The sequence below is a fragment of the Schistocerca nitens genome, chromosome 7 (genome assembly GCF_023898315.1).
Source record: "Schistocerca nitens isolate TAMUIC-IGC-003100 chromosome 7, iqSchNite1.1, whole genome shotgun sequence".
In the NCBI taxonomy this organism is placed as follows: Eukaryota; Metazoa; Arthropoda; class Insecta; order Orthoptera; family Acrididae; genus Schistocerca; species Schistocerca nitens.
The window spans coordinates 575,959,652-575,987,512 of record NC_064620.1 but is presented as its reverse complement, the minus strand read 5'-3'; the positions used below and the strand labels follow the sequence as shown (position 1 = coordinate 575,987,512).

The 27,861-nt window shown below is 42.0% G+C and overlaps 1 protein-coding gene across 1 annotated transcript in view; it reads right to left on the bottom strand.

Annotated features, from left to right (window-relative positions):
- The window catches only part of LOC126195245 (medium-chain acyl-CoA ligase ACSF2, mitochondrial-like), a 243,221-nt gene that overhangs the window by 29,320 nt on the left and 186,040 nt on the right, over window positions 1–27,861 (bottom strand). Inside the window, exons 8-9 of the mRNA XM_049933773.1 lie at window positions 22,960–23,131; window positions 22,484–22,591 (exon numbers count right to left, since the gene is read on the bottom strand). Of these exons, the coding sequence (XP_049789730.1) occupies window positions 22,484–22,591; window positions 22,960–23,131 (280 nt within the window). The remainder of the gene's footprint in view (window positions 1–22,483; window positions 22,592–22,959; window positions 23,132–27,861) is intronic.

Below are 27,861 nucleotides of genomic sequence, written 5' to 3'. Positions count from 1 at the left end.
CAAGAGCTATGGACCATGAGATACTTTGCCAGGCAACAGCAAAAGGTTACTGGCCACATCCCAAAACCAAGCATACATCCAATCATGAGTGCTAGAGGGCAATACATCTCTTCTTGGGGAATAGCTATTTAAGGAAATCTAGGGACAGTTCCCATCGATGAGAGCTGGCCAATTCATGTTCCGACTGCTTGCAGTCCCTCAATTAAGCTCTTGTTGATGTGCCAATCGGTAAAGACACTGTAACACTGAGAAGTAGGCTCCAGCATTGGAAAACAGTTCATCGAGTGTTGGTCATTTCAGTGTTTAGTTCCGGCTCCAGCAAGCTAAGTGGAGCCAAATCCACTGAACTGTATTTTAGTTGGAACTGCAGAAGAGGTAGAGTTAACCTGTAATTATAAATTGTGATGAACAGTCCTTCTGGTTTTCAAAAAGACATTAAAGATGCTGTTGCAGTTCTACTGGGACTATGTGTTCTGGCATAACGACAAGTGCCGGTGTGATGATCAAGAACGGAAGAGCAGAGAGGGCTGTCAGACACAATCAGCCAATAGTACCCTGACGCACATGACACCAAGGTAGGAGTGGCCTCTACATGAAGAGAATATAAGCATCGCGCTGCCTAGTCACAGCAGAGTGGAAGACGAGCTGTCATACAAATGCTATAGCACTTACTTATGAACTGTATTGTTTTGCTTGCAATGACATTGTATATACTGAAGGACACTGATTATTTGCATGCCACCACTTGCTTGTGACACACCTTTGTGAATACATGAAGTTAAGTATTGTCAATTTAACTTATTGCAATAAACTCCATTAATATGATTTACTTTAATTTTTGTCTAGCGATCTGAGAAAACACCTTCCACGGCACCCTATATTAGACAAGTGGGCAGGATACAAAACTTTCAATTAGGAATAACAGACAGACTTTACAGTGGTAATGAGGATTTTTTTAACTGATCAGAACACATGTGCCGTGTCCCAGATAGATCAGCAACAAGTGGTGTCATTGTTACTAAATGTAGACATTACACATCCAATGTTGCTCTTACTTCAAAGGATGCAAAAGGTGAATGAGTCTCTACTGACACAAGTTCTCACTTTGGAAACACCCATCCGGTTAATGCGGGGTTCAGTGTCCAGCCTGCCACTCGTGTCTGCCAAGGCACATTGGCACTACCACCTATACAACCTTTTGACAAGAAAATCGAATCTTGGGTCTGCTACATAGCCCAATTAGAACAGCCTTTTTTCAGGGTACAACTTCTGCAGCATTAGCAAAAGCATGCCTTTCTATTGGCCAATGTGTGACCAGAAATCTACCAGCTGCTACGACAGTTACATCCCCAAGCAGAATGACACTTACGGCCCTATTATTTCTTGAAGAAAAGCTTAGCTCATTACTTTGATGCTCTGATACACACTGCTGCAGCATGGCCCAAGTTCTTTAGCTGTCAGAAGCCACATTCCAAATGGACAGATACATTCCAGGATCTCTCATGGCAATGCCAGTGCCAATTAAACAATGCAAGCTCCCTTATGCATCAGCTCTGTTCTGTGACATGATTTTAGTTCACGCACCTGACGAAGTCTTCCAGCAGGATCTCCCGAAGCTCAAAGATCCATTGCTCAACTCATGCCTTCCTGTCATTCAGGCTTTTGAGCAATCTGTCAGAACAGCAGCATCTATGCAAAATCCAGCTCTGGTATTTGCCACCTGCACCAAATTGGAAGATTTGCAACGACGGTTGGTGCCCCAGTCCAAAAAAGACCCTCCAAGGATGCGTCTTTTCAAACAATTACCATGTCGTAAACAGTGTTTTGTTACCCATCTGCGAAACCAATGTTGTTTCTACAAGGCGAAGTGGCACAAAGCTGAAGTTTGTTGCTCCTACACTTCCACACCCATGGACTGGGCACAAGGAAACCCTGAAGAGGATCCTTCACGACCAAATTTTCCAGAAGTGGCACTGGTAAAGGCTGCTCTCCCACAATACACTCAGCTGCTGTCTATACAAGTTGAGTTGGGAAGTGAAGCAGTCATCTCCCAGATTGACACTGGGTCATTGGCTACAATAATTGACAGGGCTATGTACCAAGCCATCAGGTCTGCTCCATTGTGCCCCTTCATGACAAAGCTAATTAGTTTTAGTAATGACCTCATTTCCATGGCAGGATGCTTCTGGACCAGGCTCCACCATTGTACCACAATAATCCCAGCTAGGTGGTTGTGGCCCTTGGGGCATCTAACCTGTTTGGCCTAGATGTTTTGCATGCCGTAGGGCTCAAGATCCACAACACCTCCAAAGTGCTCTATGTCCTGAGTCTCTGTCCCTACATCACCGAACTCTTGACTAAATTTGGACCAGTGTTTCAGAAGCCAATAGTGGGGATTTTGGGGTTTCAGATCCACATTCCCATTACCCACTGCAGTCCCAAAATTTGTTAAGGCATGCAGCATCGAGTTTGCTATCTGGGGTAAACTTTGACAGGAATTGCAATGCCTCCAGGATCAAGGCATCCTCATCCCAGGCACGCATAGCCAATGGAACTTCCCATAATGACTGTGGAGAAGTTGTTGAACGCAGTCCGCATTTGTGGCGACTTCAAGGCCATTGTGAATGCCAAATCCGTACTCACCAAGTGACCCATTCCCAAGCTTGGGGACATTGTTTCCCGTCTTGCTGGGCGTACAGTGTTCACCAAAACGGACATTTGGGATGCTTATCTCCAGCTCCCATTGGATGAAGACTCCCAGCAGATTGCGATTATCAACACTCCTTTTGGATTGCTCCAATATTCACAACTTCCATATGGCATCGCCAGTGCCCCCAGTGATCTTCCAGATGACTTGTAGCAACTCTTAAAGGACATCTTGGTGACCTTCTGGTTGCTGGAAAGACTATAGCCAGTCTCAATATGCTCTTTTCCATATTCATGGCAGTGAACCTTCACTGTAATCTTGACAAATATTCTTTTTTCTTCCACCAGATCAAGTATTTAGGACACATCTTCAGTGTATCAGGCATATGACCAACCTGTAGCGTGTCCCCCCCATTGTGCGGCTGGTCCTGGCGGAGGTTCGAGTCCTCCCTCAGGCATGGGTGTGTGTGTTTGTCCTTAGGATAATTTAGGTTAAGTAGTGTGTAGGCTTAGGGACTGATGACCTTAGCAGTTAAGTCTCATAAGATTTCACACACATTTGAACATTTGTCCCCCATCCAACAACCCAACAATCACTGGCTCCCAGAGGCACATCTCAGCACAAGTCTGTCTTAGGTCAGCTGAACTATTATTGACAGTTCATTCCCCACGCCGCAGCCATTGCAGAGCCACAGCACCAGTTGCTCCACATGAACATGCCTTGGAGTTGGTCTTCCCAATGTAACAAGACAAATCATAACATGACACAGGCCCTCCTTAGGCCTATTTGCCGATGGTGCATGATCCAACAAAATCACTGGTACTAGTGACCAACAATTCTCACTATGGAATCAGTGCAGTTTTGTCCCATGTTGAGAATGGCATGGAGCAACCCATCACATTTGTATCCAAGACCCTCACAGCAGCACAGAGAAACCACGACAAAATAGAAATGGAGGCTTTGGTCGCCATCTTTGGCATAAAATGTTTCCATGATTAAATTGATCAGATGATCTATGATTAGATTGATCAGGCTTAAGAAGGACCATAAACCTCTACTGCATCTCTTTCAAGTCTTCAGCAGCTATACCGACCCGCATAGTATGCTGGTTAAACTGGGGAACTCTGTTTCTCTCCTGATGTGCCTAAGATAGCCAATATTGCACTAATGTTGCCCATGCCACTGCCAACTTTCTATCATGATTGCCTGTCAGTCATGACCCAGAATCTGGTGAGGTTCCGGAAGTATGTTTTCATGTGGACAGTGAAGTTGCTAATCTCACGATCCATCTCCCGATAGATGCGCACCTTGTGGGACAACACAGTGTCGAATAACTTTGTCCTCCAGGTGGTTTTGTATTATACAACACAAGGATGGCTTGTGGGAAAGAGACATTTCACACACCCAGACCTCCAAGCCTTCTGGACCAGGTGGCATGAGGTTTCATCTTTGCATGGTGTTGGGTGACTACAGTGCACCACAGGCCACAATTGAGTGCTCATTCCAGGCACCCTCCAGCATAAGGTTCTTTGGCTTCTCAATGACAGCTATTTGGGAGTCATTCTGACAATGTGTGTCACCCAGCAATATGTCTACTGGAGGTGTATTAATGCATATATTGCCAAGATACTGAAGGAGTGGCCCACCTGTCAAAGCAAGCATTGATATTTTCCAAGGCCCACCACGGTGATGCCTTGATCCCATCTCCATTTGGATTTTGTTCACCCGTACCTTGGCTCTTTGGGGTTCCTGGTTGTAGATGCAAGCAGTGGATTCCCCTTTATGTTTCACATGCAGATCACAACCTCAGCAAAGACAATCCAGGTGCTGGTATGCTTGTTCACTCTTGAAGGCCCCCAATTTACATCAGCAGAGTTCCCTCTGGACCATTTCTAACTGGCAGAAACACTTCACAGCAACTCACACAGATCACAATTATCCCTGATGTACCTCGAGATGAGTCCCTTATCATCTCATATTAATGGAAGGTGTTTGTTTTCTTCACAGGATCCAGTGTGAGTGTTTATACATAAATAATGTCATCAATATTGGCAGCCTGCTTTCATCCTCTGCTTGACAAGGCAGATTATGGTCGAAAACCAGCTGCTGTGAGGAGGCCACTGCCGTTCCACCAGCATATGAATCAAGTCAGGGTCCATCATGGATTCAACCCACCGACAGACACCCTAATTACTTCTTCCATTCCAGATTCCCAGAATGAGGTGCTCTTTACACAATCTGCCACTGTCCCAGCCTAGGACCTCCTGAGGCCAGACATGGTTCACTGCAACTCTCTTCCCATGCTAATGGAGGTGGATGCAGATCTTCCCCCAAGACGACAAAGAATCCAACATCATCAAGGCCTCCAGGACATGGCACTGTCTCGACACACTGGTGGGGGAGAGGATTGCTATGGTGCCTGGGGGCACCAGTTACAGCATGCATGACAGCTATAATGTGAGAGTCATGGAAAGTGACACTCACATGGTCCATAGCAGCCATAAAGGCTTTAAAGTACACTCCCAGACCTCCAGGAGGTGTACCGAGAGCTAGGGCCCACCAAATATATCAACAGGCAACAGTAAAAGGTCACTGGCCGCATCACAAGACCACACCTACCTTCTGTCATGAGTGACTAGGGGGCAGTACATCGCTTCCAAGAGAATGGCTATTTAAGAAAACCCAGGGACCACTGTGGTCAGTTTCCATCAATGAGAGCTGGTAGAATCATGTACTGAGTGCTTGCATTCCCTCAATTAAGCTGTCGTCACTGTGCCATTGGTGAAGACACTGTAATGTTGAGAAGTAGGCTTCAGATATTGGTCATTTAAGTGTTTAGTTCTAGCTCCAGTTGGAGCCCAATCCACAGGGTTGGAAGTGCAGAAAAGGTGGAGTTAATTTGTAACTATAAATTGCCATGTGCCATATATATGGCACATGAGATACACACACACACACACACACACACACACACATGGATGCTGATGTTAAGATTTCTTAAATACACAACATTTTTTTAACATTAACATTGTTTACAGAAGGACAGCATTGTGGCACATGAGATACAATTATGCCATTTTATAATTTCATGAACAACACACAGTATATGACTTATTTAACTGTGACAACTAGTTTTAGCTGGATGAAACTATCTTCATATCTAAAATTAGAATAAAGAAAAAACAAATATGTTAATTCTAAGTTACCATGTATATTAAGTAGCTCTTTTTTTTAAAAAAAAAACATAGTTCTGAACCTAAATACTAAATACATAAATGATGGTGTACCACAGGCTAGTGTGGCAGGTCCAGTACTATTCCTAGTTTACATTAATGATTTCCCATGAATAGCAAGCATGGACCAAAAGATTGTTTGCAGATGACTCTAAAATACTGATCACTCACAGGACACCAGAAGTACTAAGAGAGAAAGCTGATATAACACTTAGCAATCAATGTATATAAGTGGGCAACATGCAATAAAGTCACATGTAGTGTAACTGTGAACTTCTACATTTAAAAAAAGATTATAATAACCTCAAAATAAACAATGAATCCATTCAATGTGTGGAAAGCGCAATGCTTTCTTGGAATGTACTTTGACTGTCGAAGTGGGAAGAGCATGTAAAAATACCAACTAACAGAAGCTCTACGGCACACTCTGTCCTCTGAATTCTTACATTACTATGAGATATTTAATATATCAGATCAGTATATTTTGCTTATATTCATTCTGTCATTAGCTTTGGCAAAATTTTTTGGGGAGTGAATAGGAAACATAGCCAAGATATATTCAGACTGCAAGAAAGGTCAATACATATAATATGACAAGTGGCAGCAAAGCTCATTGACTTTTTAAATTGCTGAAAATCTTAATCATCCCTTACGGATATATTTTCAGAGTGTTATGTATGTGAAAAAAATACTGATTACTATGTTAAAAATTGCTTAGTAGGTACTGGCAGAAGTAAAGCTATAAGAATGTGTCATGAGTTGTGCTGGATCAGCTCAGGCCCAAGAAAGGCAGGAATCCTGAAATTGAGTCTCAGTCTGTCACACAATTTTAATCTACCAGGAAGTTTCATATTAATGCACACTCCACTGCACAGTGAAAAGGTCATTCTGGATGTTTCATGTTTAGTACAAGATTATGAACCTAGCAACATCTATAATCTGCATCTGGGCAGAAAAAATAAAATTAAAATGAAATGGTGTTTATTGTACAATGCCATCAAATTATATAACAAATTACCATAACGTACAAAAAATATACAGGGTCCAGCAACAAAATCTCCCACATTTGATGTTGCCGGTGTGTCAGTTGTAGTGAGGATACTGATGTGGAGTGTGTTTTGTGATGTACATGCCACTTTCAGTGTGCACCATGACGTAGCTTGGTGAGCATCATGCATTTGTTGTGGAGGAATTTATTCATAACAGCGATTCTGTGATTAGTATTCAGCGAGCGTTTTGGAGACGATTCAAACTTGGATGACATGATCGTGTCCTGGATAGAAAAATCATTCAACTGTGGGTGTCAGACTTTAGAAAGACAGGTTCAGCAGTAAAAAGAAAACCTACTGGTCACCCTCGAAGCAGATGGAAAACTGCCTTAAAAACCATCCACAGGCTATCTGGCACACCAGAACTCAACACTAATCCAATCGGCGGATTCGTGCCAGGGACCAGCATGCCTTCCTGCTCAGGAAGCAGAGCGTTAGACTGCGTGGCAAGTCGGGCGGGCTTTACTAAATTACTTGTTTATAATTATCTCTCTCTCTCTCTCTCTCTCTCTCTCTCTCTCTGTCTGTTTATCTATGTATCTGTCTGTGATTTTTCCTCTCCTCTCACTATTGCCTTTCTGCCTATTTCTTAATTAAATTATTCATTTCACTTCCCATTTCTCAGCCTACTCTCACTCTGGCTTTTCTATCATCTCTGAACTGAAGCTAACACAGTGGTTGCCAATATACTATCTCTGGCCTCCAACAATCTCTGACATCTTCTCCTTCTTCGTATTCCCTTGTGGCTACACCAGGTGGGTTTCTCTAAACCTGAATCTGAATGTTTATCCTCCTTTCCAACCACCCCCTTTTTGTTCCTTGAAGAAAGGAGATACCGATTCTAAAAGCTATGGTAGTATTTTCTGGTTTCAATATTTCTGTCAGCAGTAGAATGAATGTTGCCTGCTAGAGGTAAATACTAATCACCCATTGTGTCTATTTCTTTATTTGCTTTTTCTTTTGTCTTTATCAGCACATAAATTTTTTATGCATCCTATTCAGTTCCTCAGTTACATCTGTCAGTGTGGACTCCTCTTCATACTTGACTAATGTAAAAGATTTTTTTGTAATTTACATTACTTATATCCTGAATGCAATGGTAGAGTGGTAAGACACAAGACTTACACTTGGGAGGACTGCAGTATACATATTCATCTAGCCATCCAGACTTTTCTTTGCCAGGGTTTCCCCAAATTGCTCTTAGCAATGGTCCTTCCCTAATCTGAGACTGTGCTCTGCCTCCAATGGCAGTAAGTAAAGCTCTTAATCTTCCATCCTTTCTTCCTAAAGCATATGATTGAAGATTTTAGTCAGTTTAAGGTATAGTTTCCGTATCTTTCTTGGTCAACTACTTCCTTTTCAAAAAATAATTTACTGACTGCACCCCTTTCAGAAATAAAGCAAGACTCCTGTCCTTGAAATTAGAAAGGTAATTCATTATTTTCTAACTTTTTTGGGTCATATCAGACATTTTTCTACAATGACTTGATGGCATTCCTATGGGGCGAAGGAAAAACTGGAAAAAAATTCAGATTTTATTAAAAAAAACTCTAGTAAAAAATGTCAACAATATCAGTCAGTTACAAAAGAATGATTAACAAATAATACATTTTTAAAAATTAGTGTGAGTGGGCTGAGCTTTATTCAGTGATCAGATTTTTCAATATCAGTCTTAAATCGCCATGCTCCAGAACAGACAATCTGTTTCTTTTCTTTATCAGTAAATTGTCCTCTTTTGATCAAATATGATGATGGGAACGCAATGAAAAATTTCTTCACTGCAGTCCATAAAGGTGTATATAACATTGAAGACTGCCTTTACAGTCAAAATCCTTAATATCCATTTTTAATCTCAAATTTTGCTCTTCATTTGTGCACAATTCTATCAACTCCTGCTATTTTGTTTTGTTTTGTTTTGTTTTGCTTTAGGGCGCAAAAAACAACTGGGGTCATACGTGCCCAAGTCAAAACTAAAGAACATGAAGACAGAGAGGAGTTAAAAAACGACTGTATGTCAGTCCCAATTGATATAATAGAAGACAGCTAAGAACAAGCACGTGGAAAATGGCTAAAAAGGACACTATACAGAAACAGAGGTCAAAAACTAAAAATTAAATGGCCTTCACCATATTGCTTTGTCAGATAAAAAGTAAAATGTGGACGACAGCCCACGCGCGTCATTTGCTAAAACAGCCAACACCTCAGACGGCAAACCCAAGTGGGGTTGTAAATGGTTAAAAAATGAGCATTCCATCAGGAAGGGTCAGATAGTTAAACTTGGGCACAATGCATACAACACCTCTTACCAAATGACGATGGCTAAAAAGGCAGTGCCCAATATGGAGCCAAGTTAAAATGACCTCCTCCCAGTGGGAGGGCCAAGAGGAGGTCATCCAAGACACTGGGAGAGGCTTAATAAGCCAGAGCTTATTCCTGTGAAAGAAGAACCATTGGCAATGCCAAGGGGACAGCAGCTTGTGACAGACAACAACACAGAGATCAACTGAGGGAATATAGGTACTCATGGGCTGAGGTACGAGGACTGCAGCCTTGGAAGCAGCATCAGCAGCCTCATTTCCTGTCAGACTGACATGACCAGGAACCCACAGAAACATCACACTGGCTCCACCAAGAGTGAGCAAGTGACAGTTTTCCTGGACCCACTCCACTAAGGGATGGGTGATGTACAGTGTGTGCTGTGTCAAAACGCACAGGGTACGTTCGCCCTTACTGATGCTGAGTGTCCTGCATGATAAATCAGTGATAACACCTGGTGGTCACGAAAATATATGTGTATGATGTGGTAAAACCAAAATCAAATTGTGTTCTAGATGATATGAGAGTGTCTATCACTTGCGAGCAAGCGCGACTGCAGCGATATACCATATCGCCCTCGCTGCTTCCAGAGATGCTGCTTGAGCGACACGCAGCAGCCGGCCGCTACTGCGAAGAATCGACCTCTCACCGACCAAGTGGTGGTAGTGGTGTATATCAGGTCTGATCTTATAGCGTTTCACTGCGTGGTGTAGTGAGGCTACTCAGTTGACACCTAAGTCTTGGGAGAGTGCACGGAATTTTGTTGATTATAGTTGTGGGAACAGTTTTGTTCGTAAAATTTGCTGGGGTGAGTCCCACGTGAGCCTGATTTAATTGAGAGATTGATTTGTTAGGTGCTGAGTTTTGTGGAATCGGTGTGACCGATATCCCGTCTGCATTGTATGTTGAGTGGTTGCGACGCGCCCAGAGGTAATTGGGTTGCTTGTCATTTTTATTGAGGTGGTTTGGGTATTGTGCGTGTGTGTATTGAGAAGGGAAAGCCTCAAACACGTGTTGGTAGTTGTATTTTCAAGACCACTAGCTTGCAGCAGACAGCGAATTGGCTCATAGAACGACAAACTGTTTCACTATACAGTGATGGTGTGCACGTATCACTGAGTAGACAAGCGACAGTAAATTGAAGGAACCATTTAACGAGCTACACGTAGCTAAACCAAAACTTGATTCATCAAGGTGATGGGTGGCCGATTTAAATGTTAGGGAACTTAGTGGGTCGCGTGTGGTCGACGCCTGAAGAGGTCAAGATTTGCTTTTAAATTGTAACTTAAGGTTAGTTGAAAAGTGGCGGTGACATTTAGGATTTTTGTTTTATTTTTTTTTATTACTTGTTTCCATATTGTGGGGTCTGATAATATATTTGCTGGCACTCGTTCACTGGTGACAACCAATGTGTATTGAGATACCTAGAAGGAAAATAAATCCAATTTTATTGGGGTTAAGGGAAACTTCCCAGTCTATTCAATTGGTATCTAGTGTAAATATATCTATATCATTTTCCGAAGTATGAAAGAGTGTAATTTAGAGATATTGATACAGTGGAGTCGATATCACGTATAATGTGGTGTTTTTTAAATGTGTTTGGTAAAAGGTTCTTGAATGAATGAAATTATAAATAAGCTAATGAAAGCAGATCTGAATATTAAAGAAAAGATTTCAATTAAGGGAAAAAAATTTCTAAATGATGAATAAGTTTAATTGAAGTAATTGAATTATTTACGGAAAGGCCAAAGATTTTGCTACTAACAAAGATTCGTTATTCTGTGATGCATGTGAAGTCTCATCACTTACTTATTATCACTGCGTCGAGTTGGAAAAATATTTAAGGCAGAATTAAAAATGTTTTAATTCCTAACAGTAGTGATGGAAGTGTCCATAAACAGAATAATCATTTCAAGACGGTAGACAGATTGGTATTTTTGTACAAGTAATAAAATAGTTCTGAGTTTATGTCAGAGAGTACGTACTGCATTGTGAAAAGCTCGTTGCGAAAGTTAACAATTGTTAGTTGGATGTCGCATTTATCATCATGCAAGATAATCAGGTACTGAAATTAAAGTAATTTGTTGCTCTGACGAGATCAGTATCGTAGACAACGAGAGTGGTTCATTAAATAGGCACATTTATTCACTACTGCTTAACTTCAGTAATCATTGGCGTGTGAATATTGTTAAGTGATTATTCACAGTTCTGTCGTGGCTTGCTACGATTTCGGCGTCGTGTCTAGGCAGGGTGTTGGTCCCATTATTTGGCAGACAGGCTGTTTGCATGGTCAGCGGTTGAGGTGGCTGCAATATTAATTGTACTAAGGCTGATTTCGTGTCCAATTGGTTCATTGCCAGTGTGATTGCAGTGCAGGCTAAATTCTTGTCGTCATCAGAGCCTCCTCTCCAACTGGAATCTCCTGCAATTAGATAGCGTTCTGCAGTCTTAACCTCTAGTTAAAAATAAGAAACTGTACCTAATTAAAGGTGTGGTGGTCAACTAGTGGCCTAAGTACTTTGCGCAACAGGATACTCTGCAGTAACAGCATAGAGACGTGGGTACAGTACGATCCCCTATCGTTGTCAATCGATTTTGGGTACTGCCAGTCATGGACCAGTACAAGTGCACACAGACGTTGAAGGGTGCTGAATGAGTCTGAGCAGAAGACAATTGAAAAGGCTGTGTCGCCAGATGTACTCCATGGCCTGATATAAGGCAAAGAGCTCAGCTGTAAATACTAAGCAGTGTACTGAAAGCCGATATTGAAAGACACGGGTGCCAATGATGAAGGCACACCCGACCCCATGGTCAGTCCAAGAGCCATCAGTGTATACAAAGGTACTATCACAAAGTTCCATGCGAAGGTTGTGAAACTGAAGGTGATAGACTGAAGCTGGAGTAATTTCCTTAGGAAGCAAATGAAGGCCAAGGTTAACATGAGCCGCTTCACGAAGCCAAGGTGCTGAAGTGTTCACACCTACTGGGAAAGTTACAGGTAGTGTGAAGTTAAGCTGCCGTATCAAGTGCCAAAAGCAGACTCCAGGAGGTAACAGAGAAGAGGGATGTGCCCTATACTGACAATCACAGGAATCATCAAAGAAGGAGGCTCAGGATGTGTGGACATGCATGGCAGACAAACAGTGTGCATACCTGCTGAGGAGAAAGTCACAGCAGTAGGACAGTGGTAGTTCAGCAGCTTCAGCATTCAGGCTCTCAACCGGGCTTGTGTAAAAGGCACCCGTGGCCAAACGGATGCCATGATGGTGGATACTGTTGAGATGGTGTAAGAGATATGGGCATGCAGATGCATAAACAAAGCACCCATAGTTGAGCTTCGAACGGACAAGGGACTGGTACAAATGGAGGAGGGTGGTCCGATCGGCCCCAGGTACCACTGAGGACAAGTAGGACATTGAGGAACTGTGTACAGCAGGCTGACAGGTAAGACACATGGGAGGACCAAGAGAGTTTCCTATTGAGCATGAGCTCCAGAAATTTCATAGTTTCAATGAATGGAAGGGCAACACGCCAAAGATGTAAAGATGATGAGAGAAACCACTTGCGTCACCAGAAATTCATACAGACGGTTTTTTCCGTAGAAAAGTAAAAGCCGTTGTCGATGCTCCAGGAGCAAAGGTGATCAAGGCATCGCTGAAGATGCCACTCAATGAAACAGGTCCATGGAGAACTGCAATAGATGGCAAAATCATCAACAAAAAGGGAGTCGGGGATGCCCGGCAGGAGACAGGCCATTATAGGGTTAATGGCGATAGCAAAGAGAACAACACTCAAGACGAAACACTGGGGCATACTGATTTCCTGGATAAAGGTGTCAGACAAGGCAGAACCCGCATGCACCTTTAAAACTCGATCTTTTAAAATGTTCAAATGTTTGTGAATTCCTAAGGGACCAAACTGCTGAGGTCATCGATCCCTAGACTTAAACACTACTTAAACTCACTTGAGCTAACTTTTCCTAAGAACAACACACACACCCATGCCCGATGGAGAACTCAAACCTCTGGTGGAAGGTGCACGATCTTTTAAAAATGCCTGAAGGAAACAGGGCAGGCAGCCACGGAAGCCCCACGTGTAAAGAGTACAAGAACCCTAAAAAGTTTTGGTCATATGTAAAATCGGTAAGCGGATCTAAATCCCCTATTCAGTCACTCGTTGACCACGATGGCACCGAAACAGAGGACGACCGAAGAAAGGCAGAAATACTGAATTCAGTGTTCCGAAACTGTTTCACTGCGGAAAATCGTAACACGGTCCCTGACTTGAGCCGTCGCACGGACGCCAAAATGGAAAATATTGAAATAAACGATATCGGAATTGAAAAACAACTGCTATCACTTAGTAGCGGAAAAGCATCCGGACCAGACGAGATACCCGTAAGATTCTACAGTGATTATGCTAAAGAACTTGCCCCCTTTCTATCAGCAATTTATCGTAGATCTCTGGAAGAACGTAAAGTACCTAGCGACTGGAAGAAAGCGCAGGTCGTTCCCATTTTCAAGAAGGGTCATAAATCAGATGCGAATAATTATAGGCCTATTTCGCTTACGTCAATCTGTTGTAGAATAATGGAACATGTTTTATGTTCTCGTATTATGACGTTCTTAGATAATACAAATCTCCTTCATCATAACCAACATGGATTCTGCAAACAGAGATCATGTGAAACTCAGCTCGCCCTATTTGTCCAAGAAATTCACAGTGCCGTAGACACTGGCGAGCAGATTGATGCCGTATTCCTGGACTTCAGGAAGGCATTTGATACGGTTCCGCACTTACGTTTAGTGAAAAAAATACGAGCTTACGGAATATCGGACCAGGTTTGTGATTGGATTCAGGATTTCCTAGAAGAAAGAACACAACATGTCATTCTTAACGGTTCAAAATCTGCAGATGTAGAGGTAATTTCGGGAGTACCGCAAGGAAGCGTGATAGGACCTTTATTGTTTGCAATATACATAAATGACTTAGTTGACAACATCGGTAGCTCCGTGAGGCTATTTGCAGATGACACGGTTGTCTACAAGAAAGTAGCAACATCAGAAGACTCGTACGTACTCCAGGAAGACCTGCAGAGGATTAATGAATGGTGCGACAGCTGGCAGCTTTCCCTAAACGTAGATAAATGTAATATAATGCGCATACATAGGGGCAGAAATCCATTCCAGTACGATTATGCCATAGGTGGTAAATCATTGGAAGCGGTAACGACCGTAAAATACTTAGGAGTTACTATCCGGAGCGATCTGAAGTGGAATGATCACATAAAACAAATAGTGGGAAAAGCAGGCGCCAGGTTGAGATTCATAGGAAGAATTCTAAGAAAATGTGACTCATCGACGAAAGAAGTAGCTTACAAAATGCTTGTTCGTCCGATTCTTGAGTATTGCTCATCAGTATGGGACCCTTACCAGGTTGGATTAATAGAAGAGATAGACATGATCCAGCGAAAAGCAGCGCGATTCGTCATGGGGACATTTAGTCAGCGCGAGAGCGTTACGGAGATGCTGAACAAGCTCCAGTGGCGGACACTTCAAGAAAGGCATTACGCAATACGGAGAGGTTTATTATCGAAATTACGAGAGAGCACATTCCGGGAAGAGATGGGCAACATATTACTACCGCCCACATATATCTCGCGTAATGATCACAACGAAAAGATCCGAGAAATTAGAGCAAATACGGAGACTTACAAGCAGTCGTTCTTCCCACGCACAATTCGTGAATGGAACAGGGAAGGGGGGATCAGATAGTGGTACAATAAGTACCCTCCGCCACACACCGTAAGGTGGCTCGCGGAGTATAGATGTAGATGTAGATGTAGAGGTCACCAGTTCTCCAGCAGGTGTCATAGGCCTTCTCCAAATTGAAAAACACCGGCCACAGTCTGGGATTTCCACAGAAAACCATTCATGACATGGGTGGACAATGTAACGAGATGGTCAACTGCTGAACGCCGACTCTAAATCCACACTGTGCATTCGTCAGGAAATTACGAGATTTGAGCCAACATACCAGCCGTGCATGAATCACACATTCTATCACTTGCAAACTTAGCTGTTAAGATAGATGGGGTGGTAGCTAGAAGGAAGGTTTTTGTCCTTACCAGGCTTAGGTATGGGTATGATGGAGGCTTCACGCCAGCACCCAGGAAATGTGCCCTCTGCCCAGATGTGGTTGTACATGTTAAGCACAAAGTGCTTGCCCACAAGAGAAAGGTACTGTAACATCTGAATGTGCATGGCGTCTGGCCCTGGGGCGGAGGATCGGGATGAGCTGGGAGCATGATCTAATTCCCCATAGTAAAAGCAGCATTGTAGCACTCACTATTTGGAGAAGAGAAGGGTATCACCTGAGCCTCCTCCGCTCGTTTCGAATGGAGGTAGGCAGGGTGATAGAGGGAAGAGCTCGAAACTTCCGCAAAATGGTGGCCCAAGCTGTTTGAGATAGCAATAGGGTCCAAAATAACATCTTCTGCTACCATCAGACTGGAAATTGGGGAATGGATCTTGGTCCCAGAGAGATGACGGAGGTTTGCCCACACAACAGAGGAATGAGTGTAACTGTTAAAACAACTACTGAATGAAATCCAGCAAGCTCTTTTGCTATCACGAAGAATGTGACAACACTTTGCACACATCTGTTTATAATGAATGCAGTTTGGCATTGTAGGATGACAGTTAAAAATGTGGAGAGCACATCTCCATGTGCGAATTGCGTCGAGGAGTGCCTCAGTCCACCAAGGGACTGGGACAAAATGTGGTAAAGAGGAAGTGCGAGGAATGGAACGTTCTGGAGCAGTAAGGATGATGTTTGTGAGATATTCCACCTGGACATCACAACTGAGGAAATCTTGTTCTTTGAAGGTCACCAAGGAGGAGTAAAGCTGCCAGTCAGCCTTAGTAAGATGCCATTGGGGCATGCACGTGGATGGGGTAGGAGTCAGCAAACGGATAGCACACGGGAAATGGTCATTCGATTAGGTGTCAGAAAGAACAGACCAGTCAAGATGATGGGCAAAGCTGGGCAGTGCAGAAGGATACGTCCAAATGGGAATAGGTGTGTGAGGAGCCTGAAAGGAAAGTGGGTGCTCCAGTTTAAGGCAGAAGAGGTTGAGTTGATTAAGGCCAGCCAAGAGGGCATATCTCTGACGGGTCCTGGGAGAACCCCAAAGGGGATGATGCACATTAAAGTCACCATGTAGCAAAAGTGGGGGAGGTAGCTGCTGAATAAGTTGAAGAAAGTCTGTCCTGCTGACATCAAAGGACAGAGGGACATAAATGGTACAGAGGGAAAAAGTCAGGTGGGGAAGGAAATGTCAAACTACAACAGCTTGAAAATGGGTAGTCAGGGAGAAGGGTTGACTATGAATGTCATCCCGTATAAGCAGCATGATGCCCCCGTGAGATGGAATGCCGACCTCAGGGAGAAGGTCAAAATGAATCGGTAAGTAATGTGAAAGCTGAAAGTGGTCATGAGGGCAGAGTACAGGGGGATGTTGTGATGCTAAAAGTAGCCATAAATCCTCTCTGTGGCACCGAAGGCTGCAAACGTTCCACTGGAGGACAGTCATAATGAGGAAGAGATGTAGGTGTGTCAACTTGATGGTGGACGAGTGACAGCCAGTGTAAAGTAACTACTACATGGCACAGAAGCTGGAAGATCCTGCTCCAAGGGGTACATAGACGCATCAGCTTGCTTGTGGGGTTGGCCCGTGGAGTCCAAAGCTGAAAAACGGATGGTGGTGTGCACTGGCCAGCCAGGCGAAGGTACCATGGGGGGACTCCGTTGAAGAGGATCTTTGAGTTGGCAAAGGAAAAGACCATTTGCCTTTAGAGGACTTCTTCGAGCCTTTCCGGTTAGAGGAAGACTCGGGTGTTGTTTGGCCGGAAGGATGGAGGAAGTCTACACAGGAGTACTCCTTATGTCCTTTCACAGGTTGTGTAGCTGGTGACTTTGTCCCTTCAGGCGAGAGTTTGGCAGTTTATTGCACAGCGGTGGGATGGTGATGCTGCCTCGACACTAGGTGATTTCACAACCTCAGAGCTGAATTTGAGGTCACATGTCTGTGTGCCTACGTCCTACATGGAGCGAGGGGTAACAAGATCAGAACTGTAGGTGCCAGACAAGAGAACACAGGGTTTGCAACTAGCCAGTAGCTTGCGAGCTACTGGGTAAGGCACTTTATCTTTTATCCGGATCTCTTGGACAGCCCGCTCATCAAGATACATGGAATAATCTCGACAGGCGGCTGCATGGCCGCCATTGCAGTTGATACAGTGGGGAGAAGGAGTTAGACAATTGCCCTCATTTGCATCCCTCCCACAGGTTACACATTAGGCCAGGTGTCAACAAGACATTGAAATGATGACACGCATGGTTGAAATGATGACACTGGTAGCAGCACATCAGGTTCGGAATGTCTGGCCGGACTGTGGTAATTTCATAGCCTGCTTTGATCTTGAATGGCAGCACCACTCTATCAAAGGTGAGGAAAAGAGTGCGGGTGGGCACTAAGGAGGAATCTACCTTTTTCATGACATGATGGACAGCAGTGACACCCTGTTCAGAGAGGTAAGACTGGATTTTGGCCTCGGTTAGACTGTCGAGCAACCACATTTAAATTACACCACGGGAAGAATTCAAAGTTCTACGGGCCTCAACACTAACAGGGTTGTTGTTGTTGTTGTGGTCTTCAGTCCTGAGACTGATTTGATGCAGCTCTCCAAGCTACCCTATTCTGTGCAAGCTTTTTCATCTCACAGTACTTACTGCAACCTACATCCTTCTGAATCTGCTTAGTGTGTTCATCTCTTGGTCTCCCTCTACGATTTTTACCCTCCACGCTGCCCTCCAATGCTAAATTTGTGATGCCTTGATGCCTCAGAGCATGTCCTACCAACCGGTCCCTTCTTCTTGTCAAGTTGTGCCACAAACTCCTTTTCTCCCCAATTCTATTCAATACTTCATCATTAGTTATGTGATGTACCCATCTAATCTTCAGCATTCTTCTGTAGCACCACATTTCAAAAGCTTCTATTCTCTTCTTGTCCAAACTATTTATCGTCCATGTTTCACTTCCATACATGGCTACACTCCATACAAATAATTTCAGAAACGACTTCCTGACACTTAAATCTATACTCGATGTTAACAAATTTCTCTTCTTCAGAAACGCTTTCCTTGCCATTGCCAGTCTACATTTTATATCTTCTCTACTTCCACCATCATCAGTTATTTTGCTCCCCAAATAGCAAAACTCCTTTACTACTTTAGGTGTCTCATTTCCTAATCCAATTCCCTGAGCATCACCTGACTTAATTCGACCACATTCCATTATCCTCGTTTTGCTTTTGTTGATGTTCATCTTATATCCTCCTTTCAAGACACTGTCCATTCCGTTCAACTGCTCTGCCAAGTTCTTTGCTGTCTCTGATAGAATTAAATCGTCATCGGCGAACCAAAAGTTTTTATTTCTTCTCCATGGATTTTAATACCTAATCTGAATTTTTCTTTTGTTTCCTTTACTGCTTGCTCAATATACAGATTGAATAACATTGGGGAGAGACTACACCCCTGTCTCACTCCCTTCCCAGCCACTGCTTCCCTTTCATACCCCTCGACTCTTATAACTGCCATCTGGTTTCTGTACAAATTGTAAATAGCCTTTCGCTCCCTGTATTTTACCCCTGCCACCTTTAGAATTTGAAAGAGAGTATTCCAATCAACATTGTCAAAAGCTTTCTCTAAGTCTACAAATGCTAGAAACGTAGGTTTGCCTTTCCTTAATCTTTCTTCTAAGATAAGTCGTAAGGTCAGTATTGCCTCACGTGTTCCAATATTTCTACGGAATCCACACTGATCTTCCCCGACGTCAGCTTCTACCAGTTTTTCCATTCGTCTGTAAATAATTCGCGTTAGTATTTTGCAGCTGTGGCTTATTAAACTGATAGTTCGGTAATTTTCACATCTGTCAACACCTGCTTTCTTTGGGATTGCAATTATTATATTCTTCTTGAAGTCTGAGGGAATTTCACCTGTCTCATACATCTTGCTCACCAGATGGTAGAGTTTCGTCAGGACTGGCTCTCCCAAGGCCAACAGAAGTTCTAATGGAATGTTGTCTACTCCCGGGGCCTTGTTTCGACTCAGGTCTTTCAGTGCTCTGTCAAACTCTTCACGCAGTATCGTATCTCCCATTTCATCTTAATCTACATCCTCTTCCATTTCCATAATATTGTCCTCAAGTACATCGCCCCTGTATAGACCCTCTATATACTCCTTCCACCTTTCTGCTTTCCCTTCTTTGCTTAGAACTGGGTTTCCATCTGAGCTCTTGATATTCATACAAGTGGTTCTCTTTTCTCCAATGGTCTCTTTAATTTTCCTGTAGGCAGTATCTATCTTACCCCTAGTGAGATAAGCCTCTACATCCTTACATTTGTCCTCTAGCTATCCATGCTTAGCCATTTTGCACTTCCTGTCGATCTCATTTTTGAGACGTCTGTATTCCTTTTTGCCTGCTTCATTTACTGCATTTTTATATTTTCTCCTTTCATCAATTAAATTCAATATTTCTTCTGTTACCCAAGGAGTTCTACTAGCCCTTGTCTTTTTTACCTACTTGATCCTCTGCTGCCTTCACTACTTCATCCCTCAGAGCTATCCATTCTTCTTCTACTGTACTTCTTTCCCCCATTGCTGTCAATTGTTCCCTTATGCTCACCCTGAAACTCTGTACAACCTCTGATTCTTTCAGTTTATCCAGCTCCGATCTCCTTAAATTCCCACCTTTTTGCAGTTTCTACAGTTTTAATCTACAGTTCATAACCAATAGATTGTGGTCAGAGTCCACATCTGCCCCTGGAAATGTCTTACAATTTAAAACCTGGTTCCTAAATCTTTGTCTTACCATTATATAATCTATCTGATACCTTCTAGTACCTCCAGGATTCTTCCATGTATACAACCTTCTTTCATGATTCTTGAACCAAGTGTTAGCTACAATTAAGTTATGCTCTGTGCAAAACTCTACCAGACGGCTTCCTCTTTCATTTCTTAGCCCCAGTCCATATTCACCTACTATGTTTCCTTCTCTCCCTTTTCCTACTCTCGAAGTGTGAGAAGTGAGGCAGCAAGCAGTTGTTGTTCTTGAGAATCAGAAGCAGTCTCCAAAAGCAAAATGCTGTTTTGTAAATGAGAGCAGGATTTCACAGGGCCGGCAACTGCATCAACACCTTTCTGAATAATAAGCAGATTGACCGTGGTGAAGGACTGACCGTCTTCAGTATGTGAGACCACAAGAAACCCTGGTGCAGCGGGAAGGGTCTCGGAATCATTAGCCTCCTTATGTTTACTCCTGCTATAGTGATAATCCTAGTGCTTCTGGGCTTGAGGAGGTTCTAGAATCCAATCTGGAATGATGACGTTAAGGAAATCCTGAAATCTTTTAGTAAAGTGCTAACAAATGCTGGCAATGTACATGAATGTTATCATTTGTTTCTACAAGGGAAAGATATGGAACAGGTAGAACTGTCTCTGATCTAATCTTTGTTTTTACAAAGCTACTTTTGAGATGGATGCAGAAATAGCTGCTTTCACTTTGATCAAATTCAAACCATCTTCTAGCAGCTTTAGATTCATTTCATTAAATTTATTACATAAATCAGTTAAATATACTGAGGTGACAAAAGTCATGGGTTACCTCCTAACATCATGTTGGACCTCCTTTTGACTGGCGTAGTGCAGCAACCCGATGAGGCATGTACTCCACAAGTCACTGGAAGTCCCCTGCAGAAATACTGAGCCCTGCTGCTTCTATAACCATGCATAATTGCGAAAAGTGTTGCTGGTGCAGCATTTTGCCATCAATTGACCTCTAGATAATGTTCCGTGTTGGGCGATCTGGTTGGCCAAATCATTCACTCGAATCATCCAGAAGGTTTTTCAAACCAATCACAAACAATTGTGCCCCGGTGACATGGCGCACTGTCATCCAAAAAAATTCCAGTGTTGTTTGGGAACATAAAATCTGTAAGTGGCTGAAAATGGTCTCCAAGTAGCCAGAAATAACCATTTCCAGTCAATAATTGGCTCAGTTGGACTAGACGACCCAGTCCATTCCAAGTAAACACAGCCCACGATATTATGGAGCCACTACCAGCTTGCACAGTGCCTTGTTGACAACTTGGGTCCAGGTCATGACATGGTTCACCAGTCATTTATGATCCAACCAATATGGTCACAATCCCAGGAGAGGCACTGCAGGTGATGTCATACTGTTAGCAAAGGCACTTGCATCGGTCATCTGCTGCCATAGCCCACTAATGCCAAATTTCGCCACACTACCCTAACGGATACATTCACTGTACATCCCACACTGATTATGGTGGTTATTTCATGCAGTGTTGTTTGTCTCTTAGCACTGCTGCTCTCAGTTATTAAGTTAAGCATTGTCGGTAGTGAGAGGTAATGGCTGAAACATGGTATTCTCAGCACATTCTTGACACTGTGGATCATGGAATACTGAATTCCCTAACAATTTTTGAAGTGGAATGTCCCATGCATCTAGCTCCAACTACCATTCCTTGTTCAAAGTCTGTTAATTCCCGCCATGTGGTCATAATCACATTGGAAACCTTTTCACATGAATCACCCGAGTTCAAACGATTGTTCCATCAATGTACTGTCCTTTTATACGTTGTGTTCATGATACTATTGCCATTTGTATGAGTGCATACTGCTATCAAATGACTTTTGTCACCTCAGTTTCAGGTATACCATTCTGAAATATCAATAAATTTCTTCTTAAGGAGTCAGCTTCGTCTTTAAAAAATGGTACAGCTCACTCAAAAAAGTCACAAGATCATTTTATGCAGGTACCCTCTGACAACAAGGAACTATACTCACTACCTATTAATTGTACTAAACCAGAAAATTGATTAAAATTCATCATTTGGTTACACAGCTGTACTCATTGTATTTTAACAACCCTTTTTGTGCAATTTTAATACAATACTCAGATTACTTATACCAAGAAAATATTGCAACAAAATGTGCATACTTAAATACTTCTCAAATACCCAAAAGCTGTTCAACACTGTGTACAAAAAAATTACTTAATTTGGGAAAGATTTTGTAGCTGATAACAAGTTCCAACTAACATTGTCAGATAAACTCGGAATAAAAATTAATTACAACATGAAACACCAGCTTACCTCAACGTGTTCAGAGACATGTCCCACAGTGGTGAGCATGTGATCTCGTGACTCAGATTGCAATGACTGGAACACCACTGGACTAGTCTCTGTCAGTCCATACACAGACTACAAAGAGAAAAGAGACAGTCACACTTAAGAGTCAGACAAGCAGGATAGATAGTAACAAAATCAGTACAATACGAATTATGACTTTAAAATGTGGTGAAAAAAGTATAGAGCACCAGAGGATAGCAGAACTCCCTCTTGGTAGAACAATTAGTTGTACTCAAGAAGCACTGAAAGAAATACACTTATGTTCTCTTATATCTTTGATAGTTGCTGTCTGGTAATGGTCTTTTCAACTGAATACCGGTACATAAGATAAACAAATAAGTAGAACATTCAAAGTTGGTATTTTCATGAGGGATTATTACCCTTTCTGGGTGCGGGGGGGGGGGGGGGGGGGGGGGAGATGGGAGAAGGGGAGTACTCACGCAGACTTTATTGAGGCTGAGCTTCTCCTGCACCTGCCGGAACAACTGCTCTGTGATGAGGGCACCGCTGTTGAGTGCAAACTGCAGCGAGCTGTAACGGCTCACATCGCCAGACTCAATCAGTGACACTAGGTCCACATACATGGTGGGCGTGCCATATACTGCTGTACATCTGGAAACACATAGGAGAGAACATGCCATTAATTAATGGAAACACTCTGGAAAAGCTTCATATCATCAGAAATACTTATTTACTACGTTAATTATAGCGCTCTTCAAGCGTACCATTAAAGGTTTTTGTCTTACTCGCATATTTTCACAGTAATCACGTAAAGTTCATTTTGTTTACATATAGCAGCCAGGCCGAACTTTTGAGCTTTCAGATTAAACTTCATACCGCAATTTTAAGTCCATTTACTGATAGTTTAGTGTGCTAAATACATCTGCTGCCCCTTTATATCTGTAGAGTATCGTCATGTCTTAAGTAATTTCCAGTAAAAAACTTCTGAACCACTGTTTACATAGTCACAAGTAGGCCTAATTTTTCGTACATGTATTTTCATTGTTTTCTGGTAACTTAATTGTCTTTCTGTGACTAAACGCGATTTGTACCATGAGTGTAAAGTGCCTGACGTGCCGTAGAATCATTAGGTCCGGGGTATGGTGTGATGGATGTACTAACTTTTTTCATTGGGGCGATTGTAGTGGCATGGGAATTGGGAAAATGAGCGAGACTCATCAGTGGTTCTGTAGGCTATGCAGTAGAGATAGAAAGATTGTGGAACAGGAGGGGAAAATTGCTGCCCTTCAGGATGAGGCTAGGCGAGAACTGGACAGGTTAAGGGGGGAGAAGGGTAAACAGGGGTGGGAAGTGGCAGCAGGCATAGGGAACAGGCCAAGAAATTCTTCTGACAGCTTTGTTATTAATGTACAAAATATGTTTGACCTGTTTCCCCAGTCAGAAACTGATGGGCCTCTCACAGAAGTAGATGTAGACAGGGCTCAACAAGCTTTCAGCAGAAAATTGAATAAGAATGTAGAGAAGTCTGCAGTGAGAAAGAAAGTCTTGTTGCTAGGTAGTTCGGATGCTAGGGGTGTGGGCAAACTTCTGCAGGATGAATTAGGGTCAGAACACCAGGTCACAAGTTTTTTCAAACCTAGTGCTGGACTAGGGCAGGTTACAGAGGATTTAGGTTCACTATGTAGAGGTTTTACTAAGGAAGATACCATGGTTATTGTGGGTGGGCCAGGCAACAGTATTGACAGAGATCCGGGGTACAGCATAGAGTGTGACCTGGCAAAGATTGCATCAACGTCGAGTCATACCAGTGTTAGGTTTGTGTTGGTTCTGGAGCGCCATGACCGACCTCATTTGAGGTGTGGTTCCTGTTGAGTCACTCTGTAGGTGGGACTATACTAGACATGGCCTACACCTCCACAAGAAAGGGAAGGGTAAACTGGCTGGGCTGATAGCAGGAAATTTAAAGGGCGGAGGAACTACATCTCATGGTGGAAACTCTTTTTTAGTGTAAGATCAGTGTCCAGTGGGAAATTCAGCCAGGCAAGTACTAAAGATATTAAAAAAGTTCAAGATACTCACAAAAGTAAAGTGAAAAATAATGTTAGTATATTTCATCAAAATATCGGGGGATTGAAGAATAAAATTGATGAACTTCTGCTTTGTTTAGAAGATATAGAAACTGAGAATGTAATATATGTACTATGCCTGTCTGAGCATCACATTGTCACTGATATGCAAAAGGTTAGCATCAATGGGTACAAATTAGCTGCACATGTAAGTAGAGATAATATGATGAGAGGAGGAGTTGCCATATACGTCAAAAGCTTCCACAGTGTAAAAAATTTAGAAACTAAATAATTTTGTGTAGAGCAATATATGGAAGCATGTGCCACTGAACCTAAACTAAATGATGGCACTTTCGTAATTGTAACAGTGTATAGGTCCCCCTCAGGGAATTTCCAGCTATTTCTAGAAAACTTGGATGCTTTGTTGTGCTATCTGTCAGACAGGGGGAAACAAATTATCATTTGTGGGGATTTCAATGTTGATTTCCTGAAAGAGTGTAATAAGAAGAATGACCTTGTAGTATTACTCAGATTTTCAATTTGAGCTCTGTCATTGATTTTCCTACTCGGATAACAAAGAACAGCAGTACATTGATAGATAACTTTTTTATAGACCAAGATAAGTTTAAGGACATAAGTGCTTATCTTGTTGAGAATGGTCTTTCAGATCATGGTGCACAGCTAGTTACAGTACATGACATAGCTCCATGCAGTATATCAAATCAGACTTTCAAAGCAGTGCGTTCAATTAACAACATAAATATTGCAAACTTTAGGGAAAGCCTACAGCAGCTAGACTGGGATGAAGTGTATAAGGAACCAGATGCAAACTTGAATTATAACTTATTTCACAATACATTTTTAAAGGTATTTGAAAATTGTTTTCCCGAGAAAATAGTTAAACATAATTCCAAGAAAACATATAAAAAACCTTGGCTAACTAAAGGAATAAGAATATCTTGCAACCGTAAAAGAGAACTGTATCTAACAGCAAGAGGGAGTACTGACCCCGAAATTGTTCAATATTATAAAAACTATTGTGCGGTACTAAGAAAAGTTATTAAAAAGTCCAGAAGCATGTGTATCATGTCTGAGATCAGTAACTCTGAAAATAAAATTAAAGCAATTTGGAATATTATTGAAAGGGAAACAGGGCAACCAAGAGCACAGGAAGACTTTAGTGCAATAAAACTGAATGACAAGTGTACTAACAAACAATCAGAAATTGAAAATATTTTCAATAATCATTTTTTAAATGTTGTGGAGAAAATAGGATCTAGATCTTCACTAGAAGAGGCAAGGCTACCAATAGAAGAGGCCATACCTGTGCAGTTTGAAACAACTGTATTTCCACCAACCTCTCCCTCTGAAATCAGTAAAATAATAAATTCACTGGAAAGTAAAAGCTCTTACGGAATTGATGGCATTTCCAGCAAGGTACTTAAAGCTTATTCCCCACAGATAAGTAGGATTCTCAGCCACATATGTAATAGCTCTTTGGAGCAGGGTGTTTTCCCCGATAGACTGAAATACGCCATTGTAAAACCATTGCATAAAAAGGGGGATACGTCGGATGTCAACAACTACCGCCCAATCTCTCTTCTGACAGCTCTATTAAACATTTTTGAGAAAGTAATGTAATCAAGAGTAGCCTCCCATATTTGTAAAAATAAAGTAGTAACAAAATGTCAGTTTGGTTTTCAGAAAGGCTTTTCAACAGAAAATGCTATATACGGTTTCACTGATCAAATATTAAATGCTCTGAATAACCTGGCATCACCCATTGGTATTTTTTGTGATCTCTCAAAGGCCTTTGATTGTGTAAATCATGGAATTCTTTTAGATAAGCTAAATCATTATGGTTTGAATGGGGCAGTGCACAAATGGCTTGATTCATACTTAACTGGAAGAATGCAGAAAGTTGAAATAAGTGGTTCATGTAATGTTAAAATAACAGTTGATTCCTCAAATTGGGGGGCTATCAAGTACGGGGTCCCACAGGGTTCGGCCTTAGGTCCTTTGCTGTTCTTGATATACATTAATGACTTAACATTCCACACTGATGAAGATGCAAAGTTAGTTCTTTTTGCTGATGATACAAATATAGTAATAACATCCAAAAACCAAGAACTAAGTGATGCAATTGTAAATGATGTTTTTCACAAAATTATTAAGTGGTTCTCAGCAAACGGACTCTCTTTAAATTTTGGTAAAACACAGCATATACAGTTCCGTACAGTAAATGGCACAACTCCGGTAATAAATATAGACTTTGAACAGAAGTCTGTAGCTAAGGTAGAATTTTCAAAATTTTTTCATTGTGTGTCCATTGATGAGAGGTTAAACTGGAAGCAACACATTGGTGGTCTGCTGAAACGTCTGAGTTCAGCTACGTATGCTATTAGGGTTATCGCAAATTTTGGTGATAAGAATCTCAGTAAATTAGCTTACTATACCTACTTTCATTCACTGCTTTCATATGGCATCATATTCTGGGGTAATTCATCGTTGAGTAGAAAAGTATTCATTGCTCAAAAACGTGTAATCAGAATAATTGCTGGAGCCCACCCACGGTCACCCTGCAGACATCTATTTAAGGATCTAGGGATCCTCACAGTAACCTCACAGTATATATATTCAATTATGAAATTTGTTGTTAATAATCCAACCCAGTTCAAAAGTAATAGAAGTGTGCATAGCTATAACACCAGGAGAAAGGATGACCTTCACTATGCAGGGTCAAATCTGACTTTGGCACAGAAAGGGGTAAATTATGCTGCCACAAAAGTCTTTGGTCACCTTCCAAATAGCATCAAAAGCCTGACAGATAGCCAACTAACATTTAAAAATAAATTAAAAGAATTTCTAGATGACAACTCCTTCTACTCATTGGCTAAATTTTTAGATATAAATTAAGGGGAAAAAAAACAACTTAAACATTAGTGTCATGCAATATTTTGTGTAATGTAATATCTTGTACAGACATCCTTTATTAACATGACACGTTCCACATCATTACGAAGTGTCGTATTCATAATCTATGGAACAAGTATTAATCTAATCTAATCTAATCTAATCTGGAAAATAAAAACAATAACTTTCAGTTGCCAAAGATAACAAGTTATCAATGATTGCCTCACTGTGTGCGCCATCTGGATCCTTTCTACGAACACCACATTGTCTCAACTGCGCTGATGGGAACTCCCCATGGCCTCAATCCTTGCTAGTCCCTCTCATCTACTTACCTATCCCCTTCCGTGGCCCCACTCCAGCACTACACAGCCTTCTGCTCTGCCCACACATGCACTAGCCTTT